Here is a 24373-nt window from a genome sequence, read left to right on the forward strand (position 1 = left end):
CCTCATCTGCTTTTCAACAGCAGACTCTTTCCTTTTACACCTGTCTTCTTTTAACATGAGGTCTTAAGGAGATCATTCTTTCATCCTTGTCTTCTTCCTTCTTTCTTCTACTCAAACATGTTGTTTAAGCAGATGGAGAGTCTTAATGATACCTCAGTTATATCCACTGGTAAGCAAAACTGACAAATGTTTAGAAAATTAACAAGTAGAAGAGGCAAAAAACGCCAGATAATTTCTTTAACAGGATTTCAAAATATTATTTGATATTTGCCTTAGAGAAATACATAAATTCTCTGCACAGGGAGTTACAGAGGTGTAAGACATATAACTTGGACTATAAACAGTAAGAATTGGCAAGTCTCACTGATACAAGTCCTGCCAACTAAAGACAATAATGGAGTGAACTCTACACAGCCAGCAACTTTGCATCCAACACACTTACAGAAGAAATCTCTAGGACAGTGAATAGGATGCCTGAACTAATTTCAGATTAGTGTAAAACTGCACAAGTAAAGCTAAAGGTCTATAAAATAACCCACTTGCTAAGTGCTTCATCAAAGCTAAGCCCACTGACTTAGCAGAAACAATTCTTGTTTGTAGAATCCCATGCTAGATGAGGAGTATGTTCTGTACTAGCATTTATTTCTAAAATCCATGAAAATGTAGTGCAGATAAACTGTGACTGGTTTAGCTTCACTGAATGTTTAATAGCAATTTTTGCTTTGTCTCCATGAAAGAAAAAGTTAGTGCTCGTTTTTCTGATATTTCTAAGTTACTAGCAATGCCTTTCTTACCCCCAGCATGTTTTACAATGGCTGAGGAGGGAATGCTTTTCACCTGAACAGCCCTGAGCCAGAAGCAACCTGTATGAAATTACAAGCATACTTAATGTCTTGGGTCCACCAAAATGCATTCAAAGCTGGGCCAAAACCCATTAATTCCACAGAACTAGAAACATACAGATGTCAACATACGTGAATAGAACTGCCCACTTGAGAAGTCAAAACATTCTGTGTCTGACTACACATGTGCAGTTCCATTTTTCAGAGAAAGCGAGCTACATGGCAAACATACTTAAGTCCCTTCCAAACAAAAATCTTGCTCACAATATTTGAAAGCTCCCAGCTCGCCCACTTCCTGTTTTTCACAGCAGGCATTACAGGCAGTCTGCACCATGAGTTTCTTCCTCCAGGGCGTATCTCACAGGGAGCACTCCAGCAGGTCTGCAGGCATGTCTAAACTATACAGCAAGGCATGCTGCCAAGAAACCAAAACCAGTTTTAGAACCAGTAAAGCCACCGTCAGCTACACCATTTTCAGAATATGAACAACTACCCATGGTACAGCCCTACATTGACAGCAGCTGGTCCACACATTTCTGTGTGGCTCAGGCTTATAAAGGAGCTTTGTGTTCCCACAGGATGGTATGCAAGATTTGTTCAGAATGCTGCCCACCTTCACACTGTAAAAGCAGATATAAAAATAGGTTCAGCTCTTCTGCTGGCTTCCCTTTGCCTATTTTTAAGCTGATGCAGTCCCTGACTTTAATCATCATTGCTGTTATTGCAGTATCTGTATATTGCTGATTGACACTCTGGTCTCTCGCCAGACAGAGGCAATCTTTGCTGTGAAAAGTACAGTCCTCAGTTTTACCTTTGGATATAGACACTCCTGGAAGCAACAAAGGGTGCTCGTACAGAAAGAACATTTTTGAAAAACATGAAAAGCAAGGAGGACATTATATCCATGTTCAGTTTCAGGTAAGTCAACTATGAGGCAGGTTGCATTGTTACAACTTCCAGGTAGCAACAAGAGTCTGTCTGACACTGCTTTTCTTCCTTCCATATTTTTTTTCCGATCTTGCAATTAGACAGAAGGCAGTAGAAACAGTGCTTGACTCCTTCATAATGGAGCAAAAACTGCAAGAAAAGCTCACATCTTATTTTCTAAAGCCAGAACTTCATTCCAGCATCTTTTCACAAAGTGTTGTGTCAAAAGCTTAGGAACATGTATGAAATAGGTTAATCCAAACACTTTTAAGTAATAGCTGTCCAAGACACTGTGACAACACACAATCTTTCATCTCAGTGAGTATTTCTATCTTTTCCCCAAGACTGTAACAGTTTTACATAAAACTAACAAATTCTAGCAACACAGAGACTGATTTACAAACTACCTCTTACAAAACATTTTCTTCTTAATTTTGCATACTGTAAACAATATTCAGTTTAATTACAAGAAATGTTTTACATTTGGATCATTTAAGCAACAGTTACTGAGTAGCTGCTTCACTGTACGGGACAAAAAGATTAAATCCCTATTTGACATCCTATCTCAACTTCTCAGATGACTAAATGTAAAAAAATCCAAACATGCCTTCTTAAGAACAGACTGACAAGAATTACTTAATTTCAAAAGAAGAAACTACACTGCGTAATTTCTGCCTATCACCTAGCATTGAGGCTTTTTTGCTTGTTCCATTTAATGTATGTACACACATTAACATAAACTAAATCAAGACTTAGATTTAATAATGACTAGAAAGTAGTAGTCAGTTTCACATACACCTACCAAAATTACTCTGAGACTCCTCTCCCAGCAACTGCAACTTTTATTAGGTTTTTAATTCTCAGTTTCAGATTCTAGATGTAGACTTCATTCTATTCTAATGTCATAAACAGTTAATTTTCTAAAAAAAAAAAAGGTATCGAAAATTTAACATAGATCCTTCCTTCACTGCACTCCCATCTTCCCTACATCTCTCCTGGTAAAATTCCAGAAGCACAGAACAGTCATCTGAATCTTGACAAGCCAAAAGCAGCTTCTGGAATAATATGCATTAGAACAACAAAGGTAAAGAGGAATTAAATTTAAGAAAGCCATAAGGAGAACATATTTGTAATCTTATACAAACAGCTGCCACAAATAAGGGGTTTTGGACCAGTACTCAACTTGTCTGTGGAAAGAGCATACCTCTACTCCAGAGCTGTACTACTAATTTAATCATCACATGGGTTCCCCAAAGTAGTTCAGCACTTAAATAATTTAGTGTCTTATTTCTACATAAGAAAGATCAGCAGCAATAAAGAAAAATAAGATGCAACTGTTCAACAGTATCGTGACACATTCATGTGAAAATCAGGAAGTCATTCTGTGAAATCAGTATTGTTTTTAGAAAAATGTCAGGAGAGACAACTTTGTGGTCTTTCAGTTTACAAGTTTAGGTGCAATACACACCTGAACTTGAATTAATTAATAAAATTTAAGTTTCTATTTTGACTAGTCAAAAGCTATACAAAAATATTCAGATAATACTTGTATATTGAAACATGGTATTAACCCAACTTTTCAACTTTTTTGTCAGCATATTTTGCATTAAGGAGATGAAATGTGGTCAGCATAAGCACAAATTTGGATGTATTTTTAGGCTTGGGGAGGCACAACAAGATGATGGGGAGATTTTAAAATACTTGGAAGGGAAAGAGAAATAGCATTCTCAGCTCTTTGAAACCTATGAGGTACAATCCTGAACCATCCCACCTCCATCATACTGATCATCCCTCCTGAAAGAATGTTTACCTGGAGTAGAGCACCTCTGCTCCAATGCAAACACACACATCACTAAGTGAAAACACTGCCTCTCTCCCTCTTTCCCTTGGGTTCCACCAATCACAAATAAACACCAAGAATTAATGGATTTCCCATCCACTCTTATAAAAACTTTTCAATTCAGTTTAGCAAGTAAAATGTGAAAAAAGACACTGAATTGCATCTATCTGATGTCTGCCCTGTCAAGAAAATCTAACCATTCTGAAAGCACTCATTCTGTAATCATTCTGCTTAATGCCAGGAAAACACTTTACCTCCTCACCTTCAGATCAGAAAGGGGTCAGAAGTGGATTTTTAAAAGTATAATTAAGACTGAAAACATTTGCTGACAGCTTGACAGCTCTGAACATTCACCCCAGAAAAACTGAATTACAGGACTCACTCATACTGTTACCTGTAATTTTGTATCCATATGCAGCCAGCTGTCCAGCCATGTATTCACCATCTGAATTATTGTGAGAACATCCCCATGTACGAATCCAGATTTTCTGAACACCAGGAATAATGCTGTCAAGTAAAAACAAATGAGAAATGCCAGTTAAATGATGAATAAGCTTCCCTGTTAAGCCCACTGAACTGACTGAATGAATTGTAATTCTTCAAACATAAAATAAGCAATGCAAGTAGTAACAACTCCAAAACAGCTGAAGAAAAACAGTAATTATGTGATTTTAGTGTAATGGGTATTAGGCCTTGATGAGATAGAGTAACAAAAACCACTGTAGGGCCGTGTTTTGTGTTTGTGCCTGTAACAGTGTTAACACACCGGTGGTTTCAGCTGTCATTGAACAGTGCTTGCTTGTTTCCCACTGTGCTCCATCCCACCACAAGCAGGCTGCAGATGGACAACAGGTTGGGAGGAACATGAGCAGAATAGCTGACCAAAAGGATAATTCATTCCAGATGACATCATGTTCAGCAATAAAAGCTGTGGGTTCGGCCTTTCCAAAATAACCACTGTTCTGAGACTGGCTGGGTACCAGTCTGCTTGTGGGAGGTGGCAAATGGCTGCTTTTGCATCACTTGGGTTTTTCCCTGCTCCTTCCTTCCTTCATTTTATCTGTCTTCATCTCAACCCACAAGTTTTCTCACTTTTACTCTTCCAGTTCTCTCCCTTGTGGTAGAGTCAATCCACCACAACTAGTAAGAAAAGAGATAGAAGAGAGTTTCAGCATGGAGAAGGTGCAGGAGCTGTAGGATAACAACAGAATCAGTACATTGCAGTTATGTTATCGCAACAACAAAAACTCCAACAAAACACACAAATAGAAAAAAAAAAAAATCCCAAACTTAAACTCCGCGAAGTTCTCAAAATTATTGTACCACGTAACAAGGAACCTTCAAGTGACAGCACTGAAATTAGGCCACCAGCAAACAAACTGCAACCTTTTGATATTACAGCATGCATTGACTGCAGTTCCCTCCACACAAGCCAGCTCTATAAATTAACTTGATGGCCACCAGCCACACGAACAGCGGAAAGCCCCCATCCCAACCTTTCCGGGCTACAGAAGCAGCATGGCAGACATGCAGTCTGGAGCTAGCACATACAAGGCTCCAAAAACCAACAAAAAGTTCTGTAAGAAGCTCTCATTGAAATTCCTGGGATAACTGCCAATGAGCTAAAGATGCCAGTACAAGAACACCACACATCCTGGAACACAATACTGTGCCCTGCCTACAGCTTTTTTTTTCCTCCCCCTCCCCCCTCCACGCTTCTTTTTTAACAGACACTTCCCCTAGCTAAAAATAGAAATTTGTTGATGGAACATTAATGATCATTAACTGCAAACACAGGATATTTAGACTTCCTGCTGTCTAAACAACACATGTTCAATGTGCTTTCTTGGGTACAAAACACTAAAACACAGCCTGCTAGAGAATATATAGTACCTGAACGCTTTAGGGCATGAACTACTTGTGCGAAGTATCTACAGAGCACCAGCTCAGCTGTCCATACATTCCTGGCAGATTGGGGCCAATGCACCTTTAGGGGCATGCAGATAAAAATGCATTGTTATGCTTATAAAATCTCTTTTCAACATCAGTGAAAACCCAGAATTTTTTTCTCCACAGCAAATTAAATTTCCATACACAATTTATTTTCATTCTTATCATCTTGGGAAATTTTATGCACCAACTTGAAACTAATGTTTGGAAAAAAAAAAAAACAAACAAACAAACATAGATCTCAGACCTGCAGTAGAAACTATAATCAATAACTGAGCTGACCTATACTCTAATCAATTCCACTGCAGCAGAAAGTTGATTCTGTTCTTATGGAAATCACAAGTAGGAAAAACATAAAGATGCATTTCATGCTTACTGCATACTATTTCCACTGAAATAAAACATTGAGTTCAAAAGAAATTTTACCATGTCACTTGCAGATGTACACACAAGAAGTACAGCCTTTGCACACCCCAGGATGCAGAAAACGGATTTAAAGACTGAAGCAAGGCTGATGTACCCTTCATGAAAGGAGACTGGGTCAGAGAATACACAGTTCAGCACACTGAGCATACACAAGTCCCTGGGCCCTGACAGGATGCACCCACAATAGAGACAGGGACGTACTGGAGACAGTCCATCAAAGGGCCATAAAGATCATGAAGGCACTGGAACACGCCTCGTAACAGAAGCAGCATCGGACTGCTCTCCCTGGAGAAGGCTCAGGATGATCTCAAAGTATATAAATACCTGAAGGGAGAGTGCAAAGAAGGCACAGCCAGGATTTTTTTCAGTGGTGCCCAGTGACAGGACCAGAGGCAACAGGCATAAACTGAAACATCGGAGGTTCCCTCTTAGCACCTTTTTCACTCTAAGAATGACCAAGAACTGGCACAGGTTACTCAGGGAGACTGTAGAATCTCCATCTCCTGGAGATACTCAAAAACTACCTGGTCAGAGTTCTGCCAACTGCTTTTTTGTGGCAATGCTCAAGCAGTGGGTTTGGAAAAGATGACCTTCCAACCCCAACCCTTTTGCACCTCTCAGGATTTTGTTCCTATTACTCATTTCACAAGTCAAAAGGCTACTCCAGAACTGCATTTTGAAGAGCTCAGATTATATTTAGGTAATTAAGATTAAACAGACAATTTTTCAGAAATCCTTTACACATAAAAGCGTAACAGAAACCATTTTTCCAGTCTGATTATTCCATTCATCAACATCTCAGCAGTAACTGATTTCCACAGAAAATCTGTCTAGGAAAAGGAATTTGCTTAGGATTTATTATTTATTCTCTCTACATTCTATGCGGACTATTTTACTCATTTTTATCTTGTACACAGATTTCACATTAAGATATAACACAAACTTCCACCTTATTTTTAAAATCTGACAAGTGCATGGGAGACACAAGAAAAGCACCAGCACAGGGTCAGTGTAAGACTTTACCTGTCACTTGGGGGCTCATCGTCTGTCTGAGCATTCTTCTGGGAGTTGCGTTTTCGCACTTTGGGAAACACATTCCTTCTCACAAACTGCCGATCGTGTGGCTTCAAATCCTCTGCTGACACGATGTCTTCAATATCCTCAAGCACTGACTCACAGGCAGCAGGCATCTTCAAGAAGTGTTGGGAGAAGATTGGCATTAGGAAAGCATTTAAATACAAAACCAAGGCCTTGTATCTACTGCACATTTCCCACAAGGAAAAGTCAGATGTATCTCTAAGCATATGTGCAATGTATCACACACATGAGGGATACTGAGTACATAGAAACAATCCACTACCAGAGACATTTCCTGAATGCCCTCTTCCCCCAATACCTTGAACACAGGCAGGGAGAAAGTCACGAACCATATAGATTCTTAAGAGCTTATTTATAAATCATCTGTTCCTTGTCATCTCCTAACTCAAAACCCCTTCACCTCCTCTGACACGACACATTCAAGATACAGGTATTTTTAATCACGTCAGCATCATAATAAAATAGTGAGCTCCTGTCATATGATGGATGTACTTCCACTCACATCACAGAAAAAGAACAAAAGACACAGAACCCAAGTGACTGTTCCAGAGCCCATTCTGGCTCTCTTATCTGTGTGTGGACACTAACCAAGTATGTTTTCACAGTCCTTCTGAAAACAAACCAAACTTCCTACAATTCCTGATCCCACATGGCTTTCATCTGAATTAGTTCATTCACTGGAACAGTAAAATAAAAATTTCTGTTTTCAGGTAAAGAATGCTAAACAACTATACCTAACTAATAAAATATATATATACTATAATCTGGCTAGAATAATATATTAAAAGATTGCTAATATTTAATTATATTTTTCACAAGAAACTAAAAATATATGTATATGTATCTCCAGCAGATGCGAAAATCCAGATCAGTTTTCAGGAATCAAAAAAAAACCATTTGCTAGAAAAGTCTATAAAAAAAGCTACTGAATTAATTACACACCACACTGTGCTGTAACTCCTAGTTAGAATTAAGTCTGAAGTACCAGTGGAAACCCAGGTGTTTTACATAAACCAACAGCCTACTAAGGAAATCATACAAGGGTATTTTACAGGGAAAATACAACACTTTCCTAAGTGACCATGAAGAACAAAAAACCAAGGCTTTAATGTCTTTAAACTTATACTTCAGTAACTGAAGATTTGCTACTGGCATAAAAACACTTCCAGATGTTGCAAATGAATTATAGAAGAACATAAAAAGTTGAACACCCGTGCACTTTCCCAGTCAATCTTGCAAAATATACTTCAAAATAAAACTTCACGTAAGCTGAACCATCACACATCTGCATTTAACTTAAAAAGGAACAGAATGATGTCACAAAGAGGATGCATCTGCCCAAGCTACTTAGGCAGTTAGCATTCTTCTAGATAAAAAAAAAAAACAGGATCTATACAATAATGCAGCAAAAGGCGAACAAAAATAAACATTTGTGAAAACTCTAGCAATAAAGAATGTGAGAGAAAGGTGGCATCTCATATGTCTAACTTACACCACTGAGAATATGTACAAATAAGTAAAGTTCAAATCAATATCTGGAAGTGAACAAAAAGTTTTGATTTATCATTTTTCTCTCTTACAGAAAAATACCCAATATAATGGAGCAGCTGGAAAAACAAATAACCCTAGCTTATTTCAGTGACCCATGGAACAAAGAACACAGCCAAACTAAAATTCCTACCTTTTTAAGCAAGGTATAAATCCTCTTGGACAGTAAACCTGGGGGGTGGGGAGAATAAGGAAGAGGAAAAGGAAAAAAGATATGGCATGAAAAAGCAGAACTAGCAGACAGAAAGCCATGAATTCATGTTATTGTCCAACAAGCACTCATCCTCCCTTTGCAGAAATACATTCCTTGCTCATGAGTTTGAGCTCATGTGGAGCTGGTACGCACGCTGGCTGGCTGGCAAGGTGGAAGAGTTCCCACGTTTTCCCTGTCTCCTGAGCAGTGGCACTGTTCTTTTTATCCTTCTTCTATAGAGTCTTTTTTTTTGTCTAAGTCAGATGTATTTAAGTTATCTCAGACTTCCTCCAGATTCTGTCCTCAATCAGTTTAAAATTTTGAATGAAAGAAGGGAGAAAGATTAACAGCAAATTTTAGTTCAAGTCGTTCACAGGTTTTTTTTTAATTAAAACACTGTGGAAGTTATTTTAAAACAGATTACTTAATATCTGCACTAATTCCATATGCATACATGAGATCTCCTTCACAAGGAAAAAACAAAAATAAAGATGAATTCCTGCAGCTATTCTGGCAGAGGGACTGAAATAAGAAGTGATAACAAAATTGGAAGTCAATGTATTCTTCTCATACAGCCCAGCTGCACCTACAGAACGCTACATTTTTCTTTAAAAAAACATTAGTTTAGAGCAACATTAGAGCAATTAAAAAACTAGAGTTGTTTTAACATCTTGTCACAACCAAAACTTCCAGTGTGCCAATCTGGTTTGGTCACCCCTGCTCAATCTCCACGCACATTCAAACGGGGAACATCCATCCAGGTGGAAGAGGGCTGCTTTTTTCAGCTATTTACCAACACGTGTCTCCGGTAAAGTCCCGGGATTTTATTCCCGGCCCCACACAGAGCAGAAGAAAACTGCAGCGTTAAAACACAGAGACTGAGTTTAGAGCGTATACGTATGTTTTATGTGTGTGTGTCCATATATATGTACATATCACAGAACGATGGAATTGTTGGCGTTGGAAGAGAGCTCCAGAGATCATCCAGCCCTGCCACGGGCAGGGCCACCTGGGGAGGTTACAAGGGAATGTCCCCACGTGGGTTTTGAACGTGCCGAGAGAGGGAGACGACACAACCTCCCTGGGCAGCCTGTTCCAGTGCTCGGCCACCCTCAATGTAAAGTTCTTCTTCCTGTTAAAGCGAAACTTCCTGCCTTGTAGTTCATGGCCGCTGCTCCTCGTCCTGTCACTGGGCACCTGAAGAGTCCGGCACCGCCTCTGAGATATTTACACGCATTAATGAGATCCCCTCTCAGTATTCTGTTCTCCAGACTAAACAGACCTGGTTCCCGCAGTCTCTCCTCATACACATAAATATGCGAACAACGTACATACATACATACATATATATATATGTAGATATATACATAAACACACACATAACAGCGGCCCACGGGCGAGGGGCAGCCTGGCCCATGCACATCCCGCAACCCGGCTGGGCTCGGCTCCCCCAGCCCGCTGAGGGTACCCCATCATCCCCGAGCTGCATCCCGGCCGCCGGCCCCTCCGCAGATTCCCGCCCGGACGTTCGTCTCCTCCTCCCGAATTTAACACGCAGCCCTGGAGGGCCGCACAGGGGACGGGAGCATGGCGCGGGCAAGAGAAGGGCAACTCGGCCAGGCAGTCACAGCCAGGCAGGGGAGGGAAGGACGGGACAGGACGGGAAAAAAGGAGAGGGATGGAGGGGAAGGGGGCCAGGGCCCAGCCCGACCCCGACACTCACCCGCGCCTCACCCGGGCTCCGCCATCACGCCCCGCCCCGAGGCCTCGCGCGCGCAGCGGCGCCAGGACGGCGGCCGGCGGAGGCCAAAACAGCGCGGAGGGCTCGGCGCCGCCGCTCTGCCGCTGAAAGCGCGGTCTCCCGCTGAAAGCGCGGTCTCCCGAAGCCTCGGAATTTCATCTTCGTTTTAATTGGAAAATAGCAATCCCAGCTATACCTATCCTGCGATGCTGATGTATCTGATCCAAATGGGTGATGAGCTATTCAATCCTTTTCTGGCCACAACGCTCTTTTTTTATTCTTATTTTTTTTTCATTGTTTATTTCCTCAAAATACAATGTTAGTGGCAGCTTTGCTGAATACTATAAAAGATATTGGTCAAAATATTCAGTATCAGATGGCTGAAGTTTCTGGCACTGTTTTTCTCCAAACTTTTCTGTTTGATATTTAGTAAAACACCAGGGTGGTTGTTGGATGGCTGAAGGTAAAGCTCTGAGCAGATTAAGCATGCAGTGTCCCTGCTGATCTAAGTGTTGTCGAGAGTGAGCATATTATTATTGCTTTGGCTTTAATATACACAGTTAACCTAAAACGATTATTTATATTGTATAGTATATTTGTATTTAGTATATTCTATTTTGAGGTAGTCAGCTTTGGAATGTAAAAGTCACCATTTCCTGTAGTTGCATTTCAAACGTTAGGTTTCTCGCTTTAGGAGGAGCACTTGGAATCAGTTTATTCTTAAAAAAGCAGATTGTAGCCTCTCTGGAACTGGAACGAAAGAGAATGAAAACCCTGGGTGTTCTCCATAATAGGTCTGTCGGTTGACTCACAGATAAAATGTGGCAACTTCTAATTAAGAATATCATCTCCCTCTCCTTTTTCTTACAAACTCGTGCTTACTTTATATAATGCTTATCTGACAATGCTCGCAGGAAGAAGAAAAAAAAAGAAAAGGAAAAAAACAGAAAATGTGGACAAAGGAACAGGTGAGATTTAAAGAAGAGAACAGGGACAGAACGAAATGAGCACCTCACTTAAATCAATCTTTAAAAACAAATCATTCTGAGCAGGACTGAGCACTATTAATATCATCCTGATCTCATGATAGAATCATTGTTACAGTTGAAGATATATTTGCCTTCCTATTTGGTCTTTGCTTAAGCACACAAGTACTTTCCAAAGATGCTCTCAGTGAGACACTGTCTGATGTGTAGTAGTTTGTTACTTTTGCAGCATTTTTAGCCAGGAGAGAATGGAGGGAAATATTTCAAAATGGGCAGCCACACTGATCTATTTCAGACCACCTCCTATGGAGTAAGAAGTCCCTGCCAGGTCAGTAGCAATGGTATCTGTATCCCCAGTCAGCATTTTAACTGCTGCCTCCTAAGGGTAGCAATTCCTTTCCTTTCTTCTTTTCAGTTCAAAGTATTTCACATGCAGTCCTTGGATTCATCTTCTCTCTTCAGGGAGCACTGCACTGCCCTCTCTCACAGCTGTCCCCACCAGCCAAGTGCTCCTGCTCTGGTTAAAAACCCAACTGGGCACACACCAGTGCTGACTTACAGCTGGCTAAAAGAGCAGACACAACCAAAAATCTCCAAATGGCCAGCACTGACAAGCACTACTTATTAAGGGGAGGCAGTGATCTCCAAGAGCAGCTCCCAGGCAGGAATAACCCATGAGTCCCATACCTAGTGACAGAAATAGGCCACACTGATCAGCTCCAGCATGATCTGGCAGAGCCTTTACCTTGTCCTGCTGCCAAGAATTCATAGCAGCAAGCAGCCCTTGTGCCAGCACGCTCCTGGTGAGCCCTAGGATGTGGCCACAAATTGGAAGGCGCTCTCCCAGTGCCATGGAAGCTCACAAACCTAAATTGCTTTGTAGCACATTCCTAGCAGGTAGCACAGCAGGGAGAGAAGGGAGCAGATAATTCCCTACTACATCTTGACTGCAGGAAGAAAGTTGATCCATACCTACCTGGGAAAACTGCTTCTTATGTGACAGTGGCTGGGACTACAACTTCCAGTGCTGGCCTTCTCTGGGCTGGAGATACTGGAGCATACACGCTCCAGTACCTTGAGTGTCCAAAGAAGAGCTTTAGATTTCATAATTTCCAAGTTGCCTGCAGACCTCACTTCCTACTCTTCAGGGCTGGTAGACTCAAACACATCAGCCTCAATTACTCAGTTACCGGAGTTACCAACTAAAGTCATAGGTTTTGCCAGGAGCAGGTGGTTGGAAAAACACAAAAACTGCTGGGAAAATTAAATCCAAATATCAGCTTCACGTCCTGGTAAGTAGAAGTTACATCCTTAGTGGGTTTAGAGCATCTCAACAAACATCCTTAGGGAAGGAAAATGGCCAGGGAGGGGAAGGCTCAATTTTTATATGGCAACCTAATTCTCTGGTAACTAAAATCATATCTGGGTTGAAATGGGTGGGAAGGTATTAATAAAAAAAAGGAGAAGTCCTAAAAGAGACACAAGAAATTAGATCTTTTTTTCCTCTACTCTTGAAATTTAAGAGAATTTGGTTTGTCATTTGTGAGCAACATTCAGCACCATTCAGAACTGGTGACAGCCTATTTTTTCCTGTTATATATGACACTTTCTTCCTGTCAAGTTTTAGAAAGAAAATAGTGGGTAAAGAAACTCCCAGACTTAATAAACTAAGCCAAGCAAGCATTCTTCTGATCATTGCTTAGCTGTAGAGTAATATCCAGGCAGCTCTTACTTCAGCATGAAAAGCAGAATGGAGAGATGAATTCTGCTTGTTTATGCTTTGGTTAGTATCACTTCACTGACTTTGCTATTCAGGCTCATGGTTCACTCAGTGTTGAGAACTGTTGGCTGCAGGAACACTAATGGCATTGTGCATTAATTGTGTTTCACACGGGGGAAAAAAAAACATATAATAATTTTTTTGCTTTTAAACATATAGCTCTTTCATGCTACCTCACATATCTTGAATTCTTTCTACAACAGAGATGTTCATGTCAGCATCAAGATCAAGGTGCAATTTATTCTTTCAGGTATAAGTAAAAAGGAATATAGTTACTGTTTCTGGTCATTTGTAGGTGAATGAGTTCTTACTGTACATGAGCATGAACCTCCCTTTTTTTTTTTCAAACTCCTTTCCTGTGTGTAAAGAAATAAACAGTTGCCTATCATTCAGGCTATGTTGACAGATTTTTCCAAAACCTTTTCCATCTGCTGGCAGCCAAGGAATGCAGCACATACAGGCCCCAATAAAACCTCCCTGGAACTAATACTTGTACACTGAATAATGTTGAGGTACACCGTGCTAGCCTGGAAGAGCAGGAATAAGTATTTTAACTGGCTGATTTTTTTATCCTGCACCTCAGCACATCCCAAGTTTGCAAAGCAGATACAGAAAGCAGAAGGAAGGATAGGGGAAAGTGACATGAAAACTAGTAATCAGAAGCAGATTCTAGGGGCAAATAAAAAAGTGCTTATGGCAACTGGAGTACAGAGAAACTGAGAACAAGCCAGGGAGGTACAGCAGATATTTATTGCCACCTCTGCTTCAAAAGGAGATAATGGAACACAGACTTCTGGCCTTCCTTTATTATTCATTAAGAATATAGAGAGGACCTTTCAGTAATCTTCCTTTCAGTACTGTTGTGTGCAGATGTTTGAATATATACAGGTGCACAGAAAAAGTAATAGCCTTCTCCTAGTGTACTGGAAGTCAACAAGACACAAGTGACTTGCTCAGAGGTACAACATTTAAGCAATCAACTGTATTACTGTGATTTTATTATCCTTTTTTTTTTTCCTTTTTTGCAGTTGATGGATGGCCAAGTATCTAAAAAGGTGCAGCACTAATACCAGAAAAGAAGTACAAGTTCGTAAATATAGGTCTGGTGCAAGGGACTGTTGGAAGTGACTCAAGAAAACACTTCTTTTCAAAGCTACTTTAGGAAACTTCTGGACAATTATTGGGGCAGGTTAAGCAGTTCCTCAACAAGTACTTTAATGTTATTTAATCCTACAATAACACCATTTCTATCAAGTGTGCAAGAAGTCTGTTCATAATTCATATGAGAGGAGAGGGAATAAATAAAAATAAATTTGTATAATCCCAACCTCTGGATCACCTGCTGTGTCTTTTATTTTTGTTTCAGTCTGGCTTAAAAAAACCCACTGAAATGTTGGCATAATTAAAAACAAAGGGATTGAAACTATCTGTCAAATGAGTGTTTGCACTAATAACGAAAACAGTAACAGGTTTCAAGAAGCAGTATGACAGGCACCAAGACTAAGAAAAATTTAAATAGTTGTATACAAATCTAAAGTCTTTAAAAAATTTCATTTTTATTGATTCATTACCATACAAAATTTATTCAAATTACATCCATTTGAAGTGGTAAGATCACAGCTAGAGAACATGTCACCCTTTAGTAAATCTATTTACAAAACTCACCATAAAAGCTTTTTTTGTTGGTTTTTTCCTTTTTTTTTTACAGTATTTTACAGAGTTTTGTTTTTTTTTTTAAACTAGCATACAATGCAAAGCTAAATTAGATTAGTATTTTGCCCACACGCACTGGGACAAGTGTTTAATTTGTACAAAAAAAAGATGGTCTGCGTTAGTCTTCATTTTCTCTTCCCTCGCAAAAGTGCCCCTTTGTCTCGCAAATCTTCATGCTCACACAACTTTTACTTTCCTCTTCCACAAGACAAAAACTTTAAATACTACAATTTTATTTACAGATCCACATCTAAAAAAACTCTTAAAAAATTACAAACCAGCTAGAAAATATTCTGGCAGTGTTTACAAATTAATTCTATTGTACAAAACTGCTAGATAACTAAAGTGTGAGTTGAGAACATATATCAAATTAAATACAACTGCTGAATGATCTATGCAAACATTTGTACATATAAACACACACTTAACACTGTTTAACAGTTCTTTATGTGTTGCCCTTTATACATTTGTTATATTCTAAAACCCACACAGTCATACAGTTTCCTTATTAGTACTGTGACTTCTTGCCTTTTCGTGTGTGAGCTTTCATAGCAGCAACTCAATGGTACCAGAAAACCTGCATACATAATATTCTACTACAGTACAAATAGTACTAATTTTCTGAGTATGTCAGATAAGCACAACAGTAATGCAAACAAAAAGATTATATGGGCATCATCTAATCAACATTACATTAATTTAGCCCAGAACATGGCAAAATATTTTACACTCAAGGAAAAAAAAATTATTTAAGACTTCTTAGAATTCCTCTGACGTTCAAAAAATAAATATTGGTACTATACTATACTAGCAAAGATCTTCAAAAAATAAATGCAATTCAGTTGATGTGGTACTTACAGTTATGTACTTTGGAAAAAAATTAGTTCCATTTTGCTGGCGAAGAGAATTATAAAAAGCTGTAAGCAGAGGAAACTAACCCACTGAGATAAATATGATATATTGAACAAACAAAGCTTGGCATAAGTGTTTTCCATAGAGGGAAAAACCCACAGTGCATCTCTAGTAGGCACTTAACATGAAGCCCCACTTAGTACCACAAAAATTCTTGTACCAGTTCTAATGCACGCTGGGGGCAGTAAAATTGAACTGTGCATCTTCGTTCTAGTTTAAAAAAAACAACCAACAAAAGCTACTTTCACACACACACGCACACACAAGCGTTTTTAAAAATCTGCGATTACTACGAGAAGTGGCAGAACTTTATACTTTTCAATATCTGCAATATACACTACATTTACAGTGTATTTTCTTTTCATTAAAAGCTTTTAAGGACATAAGTATTTGACCTCATAATGAGACATATACATAGCTCAAAATGAGCATTATGACAGCAATTTAAACATTCCCACAAGTAGCTCAAGAATCCCATTCCACTCTTTTGCATTACTTCATATTTACGTTCACTGCATGTACAATCCATGTTGTGACACTCAAAAGACATGCATTCTCTGCAGAAGGCACGACCTGAAATACTATTACAAAATTGTGATTTAGGACTAAACCAGTTCATGGAGCCCTTCTCCGTAAGCCCACTTGTCACGGGAAGCAGAGACTGGGGGAGTGTGAAGACAAAACATCCACGGTCACCTGCTTGCACCTGCTGACTCGCAAGGCACTGGAGCTCAGGGTCAAGGAGAAGGCTCTGCTGTAATAGCCTTCCCTTGTTTCTTATGGTGTTACAGGGAGTATTCAATTAAAATATCAGCACTGTTCAGGAGCCTAGTTTATTTAATAATGCTATTTTATGGTAAGTAGAGGACAACTCTGGATGACGGCAGGTTTTTTGATTCCATTAAAAACATAGTTTAGATACGGACAGAACTTAAGACAATCAGCTGTATATAAATTCATCCATCAGTGAAGGAAGTTTCTCTAAATCATAAGCATCAAAGAGGTCACTGATGCCTTCTTCATCCCCAAGGCCCAGCAAATAATCTTCCTGAAGCAGAGGAGGCAGCAAATTCACAAATGGTCCTTCAAAGTTCGAGGGAATTTGGTCCTCGGTCTGCTGTAGAAGGTTGGCTGGAGAAGCCAATGGAGAGATTGTTGCCATATTTACTGAGCAGTCACCTTGTCCTGAGTTAGCAGAAGCCACTTCTGTGACAGGAGCGAGAAAAAAATAAAAATTGTCACATTTAATCTCCGTAGAAATATCAAACACAGATCAAACAAAGTAACCACTGCATAAAGGGCCTTTCATAAAGAATCATTTCAACAATAAAAAAATGGCCTCCATATAATTGCTAGCTTGTTTTTGATGTGTTACAAAGGGCTTCTCAAAAATGACCATGTTGCTATCATCTCTGACTTTTCTATTAAAAAAATCATCTTACAAGATTTAAACATCTGTAGGGGGAAATAAACATTGTGAGATGCCCATTTTTCAATGGAGTTCATAGTCAAACCTGAGAATTTTCTAGGTACCAGATGTCAGTGAAGAAATGTAGCTTCACATATACCCATACACAGAGATTTCTGCCTCTTGTGTTGAGATGGATCTTTACTGCTACTGTCTTATTTGAAAACTTAAAAGGAACACTATTGTCTCTTTCTTCAGAATTACATACATTTTGGTTACATATGATATGCAAATAGAAAACTTACTTTAAAGAAATGATGCAAATGAAAACTTATTTCTGACTACATCAACCAGAAATACATAGTGAAAAATTGATACCTTAGCTTTCCACTTAGAAAAATAAAGCCAAAGAAAAAGAGCTGGAAATCCAAAGTTCAAGCTGAAACCTTTAATGTGAGCTTGAAGAAAGGCCATTAGTAGTGCAAAGAAATAATTTTACCTTTGGAAATGGTTTTGGAAATATTTCCATTGTGGTCCTGACTATAGGTTTTCATTGGACTGAGGGCATCATTTTCCTCTGGGCACAGATAAACTTCAATAGGTCCTTGAGTACTAGATAAATGTATCAAGGCGCTCTGCTAACAAAACAAACAGCAGAATGGTGTTACACCAATGAACACAAGAGAATATTGATGATACTGAGTAAATTCTTACTGGGTTGTGAGTATTTGAGAACAGTTTTACTAATCAAAAGAACCTGAAAAGAACACCAAGCTTTTTTTTTTTTTTCAAGATGTGAAAGGTTTGGCTGATGTATCTTATCTTGCAGACTAGAACATAAAAACTTTTTCCACTGTAGTGCACAAATCTCAAAATCCCACCATTTTTGTATGTCATATCATAAGAAGGGAGGCATAAAGGATTAAACTCCAAACATTTTCTTATAACCACAATAGCCTGGAGCATTCTGATGGAAGGGAACTGTGGGATGCAAGTCACAGGTTTTATTATTATTCATAACAATAATATTGAATGTATTTGTACAAATGTTTCTGCTTTAAAAAGATGCCAAAACATCTTTCCCACTTTCCCAAGGGCCTTCAGCACCTACTCAACTGAACTCAGATACCTGTATGTAAGTTCACCTATCAGGCAACATCTCCAAATAACCAAAAATCTCCAAACCAGATGCCATTTTCTTCACCCAAACTACTTATGTAAGTTCTTCTTCCCCCTCAAGGCAGTGATTTTGATGGCGGTTCTGAATAGGAACTGCTAATTTGTTGCAAGAAGTCACATTTTTCTTAACTTTCACACACTGATGCAGTAAACCAACATGACCCAGGCACAGAAAACCTGCAAAGCTGCTCTTTGTGTTATGATGGAAAACCATAAATTACTCTGGTTATAAATAAACCTGCTGCTGCTGAATTGCATCAATAGTTTTCTAAAAAGCATAAATATAGGCATTAGGTACCGCTTTGCAGACTTGTTTAAAATATTTCCTTTCGTGCCCTTTGGCAAAATGTTCCTTTTATTATTTGGGTTCTGACAGTTATGTAACATAATAGACAGCATTTACAAACACAGAGAACAGCAACTGAATGGGGGTTTGCCAGGGAAGAGAAAACAGTTAAAAGTACTTAGGTCAATGCTGCAGATAACTGGAGAAAAAGGAGATGTAAAGAGCAGGAGTTGAAGAAGGAACGTACTATTGAGTGACTGAGGTATGCAAAAAAAAGAACAGTGAAATGTAATAGCATGTGACAGAAAGAAATAGGACCTTACTGCCTGAAGCTGAAAATTAAATAAGGTGGGTATAGAGGATAAGGGAGGTCTAAGCACTAATTTTAATGATCGTGTGCATCTCTCTCTGCCTGCCTGATTTTGCTGAATTAAAAATCAAAGCAAAATGCCCAGGGGAAAGAAACAGGAAAGCAAACAACAATAACAGTATATATTTATGAATACTGATAAAAGATACACTTTTCTCATTGCAGCAAAATGATTTATTCTTCCTGCCAGAACCTGCAACAAGGTTCAAAGGGGAAAGTAAGGACAAAGGCAAAGAAAAGAAAAAAAGAAGGATGGAAACCAAAATGGGTCTAAGCAAGTGCAGAATAATCTTAGGAAAAAAAGTGACAGGGAATCCAGAGTCTGATCCTGCCCACAGGGCAGCAGGTATGGCTGAGCTCACTTGGCCTGGTGTAGGGATGAAAGATTAATGCACAGCTATGAACAAAACATTTGCCGTGTTTGTGGGGTTAGCCCCATCTCTAGCTGCTCTTTGAGTGAAGAAATTAGGTACATTTTTTGAATCTCTAACCAAGCTATTCCTGCCAATTATTCCCATTTGCCCAACATACTTGAGTCTGTCTTCCCAAGTGAGAATTAAAATAAATAAGTGCCAATGAAGCAAAGATGATGATGATGAAAGAAGGAAGGGCAAGAATGTTTCTAGGAGTAAAACACAAATTTCTACAATACCTGTAATACTTCAGAAAATAAATTCCTACATGAAAACATGTTTCAATAAATTAGGATATCAGTTATATGCATTGTCAAGATGCTTAAGGCATTGAGTTTTCCATTAACTTTTTAACTAAGATAAGAAAGCCGAATTTCTTGTGAAAGACTTTACATTGCTACAAACCAAGGAAATTTCAATTGTCAAGAAAGAGTTTCTCTTTATGTAAAGCATAGCAAAAGAAAATATCTGTAAATAGTGTGGATTACTCTGAAGAAATCTGAAAGTGAGTGAAAAGGAACAAATAACGATTGTTCTGTGTGAATTGATGTTTAAAGTTTCCCCTTCCTTTTCTACAGAAACATCCCTAAAATGCGTAAGAATATAGGATTGTGTACCTGGGCACATATTACGGTAAGACTCAGGAGACACTGCATTTGTAGAAAAACTATATATAACCAGGCAGGAAATGCCAGATTCTCCTTACCTCCACTGGGTCAGGCACTTCAAGTCTTGTTTCTGGAGGAGCTTTCACAACTATAACAGTTTGGTCTTTAAGGCCACTAATTTTTCTAATATCTTGGTACGTCACGTAAGCTAATGTAATCAGTGTTAAGGAATTTTTCAACCCAGGTTACAATACACTCACACTATTAGAAAAGGCAGAAGTCTTTCAATTATTTTTCCATTTTCTTTATTTTCAACAAAGCTCTTAGCCCAAGGTTTTCTGTTCTCTACAGAGTGATTGCCACTGTGAAGGCCTGTGAGAACTTCCCTTTGATGTAACAGCTGGGGCCACCATTTAGTGAACAAAAGGGGTTCTCTGTGCTGAGTGCTCCTCTCCTCCTCAATATGGGGGAAACTACAGAAATTCAGGTTCAACAACCTGAAATTACTAATAGACTCCATGAAGCAAAAATTTTTATGCACTTGCTATCAATATGCAGAGAGCTGAAAATCACAGGAAAAGGGTATAGGAAATTTATAGATGCATGCTATAGAAGTGCATACACAGCATCATAGAATCATAGAATGGTTTGGGCTGGAAAGGACCTTAAAAGATCATTTGGTTCCAACCCCTCTGCCATGGGCAGAGACACCTTTCACTAGACCAGGTTGCTCAGACCCCCATCCAACCTGGCCTGGAGCAATTCCAGGGACGGGGCATCCACAGCTACTCTGGGCAACCTGTGCCAATGTCCCACCAACCTCACAGTAAAGAACTTCTGTCTAATATTTCATCCAAACCCACCTCCTTTCAGTTTAAAGCCATTTCACAACAATGTCTTTAATAAAACATCCATCTCCAGATCTCCCATAGGCTCTTTTTAGGTACCGGAAGGTGCTATAGGGTCTCCCTGGAGTCTTCTCTTCTCCAGGCTGACAAAAATCCTAATTTCAGTTTAAATTTGAAGGGCTTTGCAAACATAAATATATAATACATAGAACCTATATAAAATATATATAAATATACAAACATTTATGCAACATTCATATATTTATATATTAATTTATGTAATACAAAACTATTTTTAAAGCCTGTTTAAGCAGCTACTTTAAACCTCTAGACTGCAGAATGTCAATTTCTGCATAAGGACAGAATAAATATGAATATTTTGCTGTTCAACAAGTATTTGTCAAAATGTCAGTGTTTTAGGGGTTACTATATGGGGAAGCCTCACATACTGATCCATGTAACTGAGATGTTAAAGTGCTTTTGTCTCTGAAAAGAACTGTGAAATGGCCATGATCACATGCATACAGCTCCAGCTCTTTAGTTTTGTCATCTGTTACCTGGCATAACGTTTATTCCAGGGGAATAAAAAGCCTGACTTTATATATACTTTTGGGTGGTGTGAGTGTGTGCTGTTACTGAGCAGTACAGCAAGACCGACTGCCCAAGCTCCCATACATACTGTATCTATCTTGGATCAAACAAGTCAAGAGGCAAAGTGATAGGTCATCATCTTTCACCCAAATGGCTTTTATCAAGGCTTTTGCCACTCGTTAAGTAAGGTTTGAAAAGGCAGAGTTCATCCCCACAGGATTTAGTGCTACAAAAATTCAGAACTGTCATGTTCAGCTTTGTCTTGCTTATGTCTCTTCATGGATTATACTCTTAGCTAAAGGCAGTACTGATCCTACTGCCCACTCCACCTGGCAATCTTTGGTTACATCAAAATGTCTATGAAATCCAGTCAAAAGTCAATGTTCACATAGTTCAAGTACTTTTTACTGGTACTCCCATAGTTACTTCCTGTCCCTCAGAACAGAGAATAAATCCACTTTATTAGATGCTATTTGAACACTACTGATTATATATAGTAATAAATTTTCATATCAGCATTTGATAAAATGCTTTCTTGTGTTGCTAATAGTTGGGAAATCCAAGGAAAATGACAACTGGTTAATTACGAAGAGCATTAACAGCCAAAATAAGTCATATGAACCTTATGCAATTATTACATTAAATAATTCAGCCTAAATTATTCTGAGAGCTCACAGAAGTTTTATCTATATTTTATTACCGATTCTCCAACCAGAGGAATCCGAAACTTTGTTGCAAGTTTCATACTAATCCCAACCTTATCTTCCTCTCTGTGCCTGTAATTTATATTTAAAGTGAAATAAATTTTAAAAAAAAGTAATGACTAAACAAGTCTGTTACCTGACCAGACTCTCTCTTCATGCCTTTATAATTTCTAAACACATAAAACTGTGGTTTGCTGTAGGCTTGAAAAAAATGCAATTGGATATCCTCACTCATTAATCAGTAAAGGTTCTTGGTTCTACTGTAGGTGAACACAAATGTTAACAATCTCCTTCATGTATCACCTTTTCTGGTTTTCCTTTTCACATTCCAGAAGCATTGCAGGTTCAAGCTGCTTAAGCAGCTTTTATATCAAACCACATTAAAACCTTTTCAACTTCTAGAAGCTTCTGATGCTTTCTTTCAATGACATTACACAGAGGAAGTCTCCTAGTATTACAGGGCACAGCAAGGAGGCTGAGCACCTTTGAGGTTTTGGGAAAAAGGATATCTCTGATTCTCTGAGTCCTCTGTTAGCAGCTTGAGGTCCAGTGTGCAGCTTTGGATTAGCTCATCCAGTTTCTTCTCTTCCTGAGTCAGTTCCGTCACCTCCTTGGTGAGGCCCTGGCGCTGCGCCAGCATCCCACCATCCTCGGACAGGCTGCAGCCCCTGCAGACACACAGAAGGAAGGAAGAATTCTGTAAAACCTGATTCTACACCATGGTAAAGGGGAGAGACAGGGTTTTACACTGCAGATCAGGTTCTTCGTCCTTTCTCCCTAAACCCATCCCTACCGAGTCAACATAAATGATGCTTTCCAGAAAAAGCATCTTTTTATGACAACAACACATTCTGGAACTGCCACCAAGATGAAAGAGTTTAGTATTTCCAGCTACTTCCAAAATCTTGTTTCTAACCACAGTTTAAAAAAGGACTTTTTTTACTTACTTTACTTTTTATTTTTTTACTTTTTACCAAGGAAGGCAGTAGGTAGAAACACATACCTAAAACCTACTCCACATGCACAAGTAAATTAATTAATCCAGTTTTCAAACAAAATGCTGGTTTCTAAATTCCCTGAAAAATGCTTTTTATAAACTTTTCTTAACAGAATAGATTCTGTTAAGAAAATAGGACTTTATTCTGTTGGAAGGCATTTTGGATAATTGCTTGGAGCAAAGTGTTAGAACGAAAGGTGGGAGAAGAAAAACACTGCAGCCCTGTGATAGTGAAATCAGCCAGCAGGGATGGAAAAGGATAATGAATACTTACATCCACTGAATGTTGTTTTTGGATTTTTTCTTAATGAGATGGATGCCTTCCAGTACATTGGTGATATCGTAAATCCTCCTTTTTTGCACCTTGAGGACCTCTGCTGCTCTGTTCAAATCTAGGACCCCATCAGGAGATTGGCTCAGCAACTGAATGAACTTCTTTGTAAGAAGGCCAAGGGATGTATCATACCGAGTCTTTTCTGAAGGAGATTTTGGAGCTTGGAAGGAAAAGGAAAAAGAAAGTTAAATCAGTTTTTTTCTCATTTTGGTTCCGAAAGCAGCAACCAAAAATGAAATTACATATATTACAGTTACTTCTTTCATTTTTACTGAAGAAATCTCTCATACCTCGCATTAAGACACAACTTACCACTATGTATTTGTATTTCAAGATGTACTTTTCCAAAAGTCACAGGTACATGAGCAAATATATACATTTTTTAAAATGCAAATATTTCCAGTAGTCTGATAGATACATATGGAAATATTCTGCTTAGGCTTTTTCTATGTGAATTCATAATAGTATTTTTAGTATCTATTTATCCTGGCAGCAAACCCAAAAAATCCCCTGTGACTCTCCTTCATCAGTCTGATAGCCAGCTTTCATCAGGGTTTGATTTTCCCCTCATGTGAGATAAGTGTTTCATATGCAATTAAGCAGGACTTAGGTGTACTTCAGTGGGTGAACACAATGACAGATTCCATCAGTGTCAGACTCCACAGCTTGAGAAAACTCA

The 24373-nt window shown here is 38.8% G+C and overlaps 2 protein-coding genes across 2 annotated transcripts in view; both read right to left on the bottom strand.

Moving 5' to 3' along the window:
- The window catches only part of CDKAL1 (CDK5 regulatory subunit associated protein 1 like 1), a 387536-nt gene extending 376938 nt beyond the window's left edge, over positions 1-10598 (bottom strand). The window contains exons 1-4 of the mRNA XM_066558021.1: positions 10548-10598; positions 8765-8802; positions 7009-7175; positions 4004-4116 (exon numbers count right to left, since the gene is read on the bottom strand). Coding sequence (XP_066414118.1) covers positions 4004-4116; positions 7009-7175 — 280 coding nt within the window. The 5' untranslated portion in view covers positions 8765-8802; positions 10548-10598. The remainder of the gene's footprint in view (positions 1-4003; positions 4117-7008; positions 7176-8764; positions 8803-10547) is intronic.
- A 4265-nt stretch (positions 10599-14863) lies between these two features.
- E2F3 (E2F transcription factor 3) overlaps positions 14864-24373 on the bottom strand; it is a 41741-nt gene continuing 32231 nt past the window's right edge. Inside the window, exons 3-7 of the mRNA XM_066545086.1 lie at positions 23635-23854; positions 22873-23031; positions 20319-20433; positions 17864-18002; positions 14864-17162 (exon numbers count right to left, since the gene is read on the bottom strand). Of these exons, the coding sequence (XP_066401183.1) occupies positions 16897-17162; positions 17864-18002; positions 20319-20433; positions 22873-23031; positions 23635-23854 (899 nt within the window). The 3' untranslated portion in view covers positions 14864-16896. The remainder of the gene's footprint in view (positions 17163-17863; positions 18003-20318; positions 20434-22872; positions 23032-23634; positions 23855-24373) is intronic.

Source organism: Molothrus aeneus, chromosome 1, assembly GCF_037042795.1.
Source record: "Molothrus aeneus isolate 106 chromosome 1, BPBGC_Maene_1.0, whole genome shotgun sequence".
NCBI classification, from domain to species: Eukaryota; Metazoa; Chordata; class Aves; order Passeriformes; family Icteridae; genus Molothrus; species Molothrus aeneus.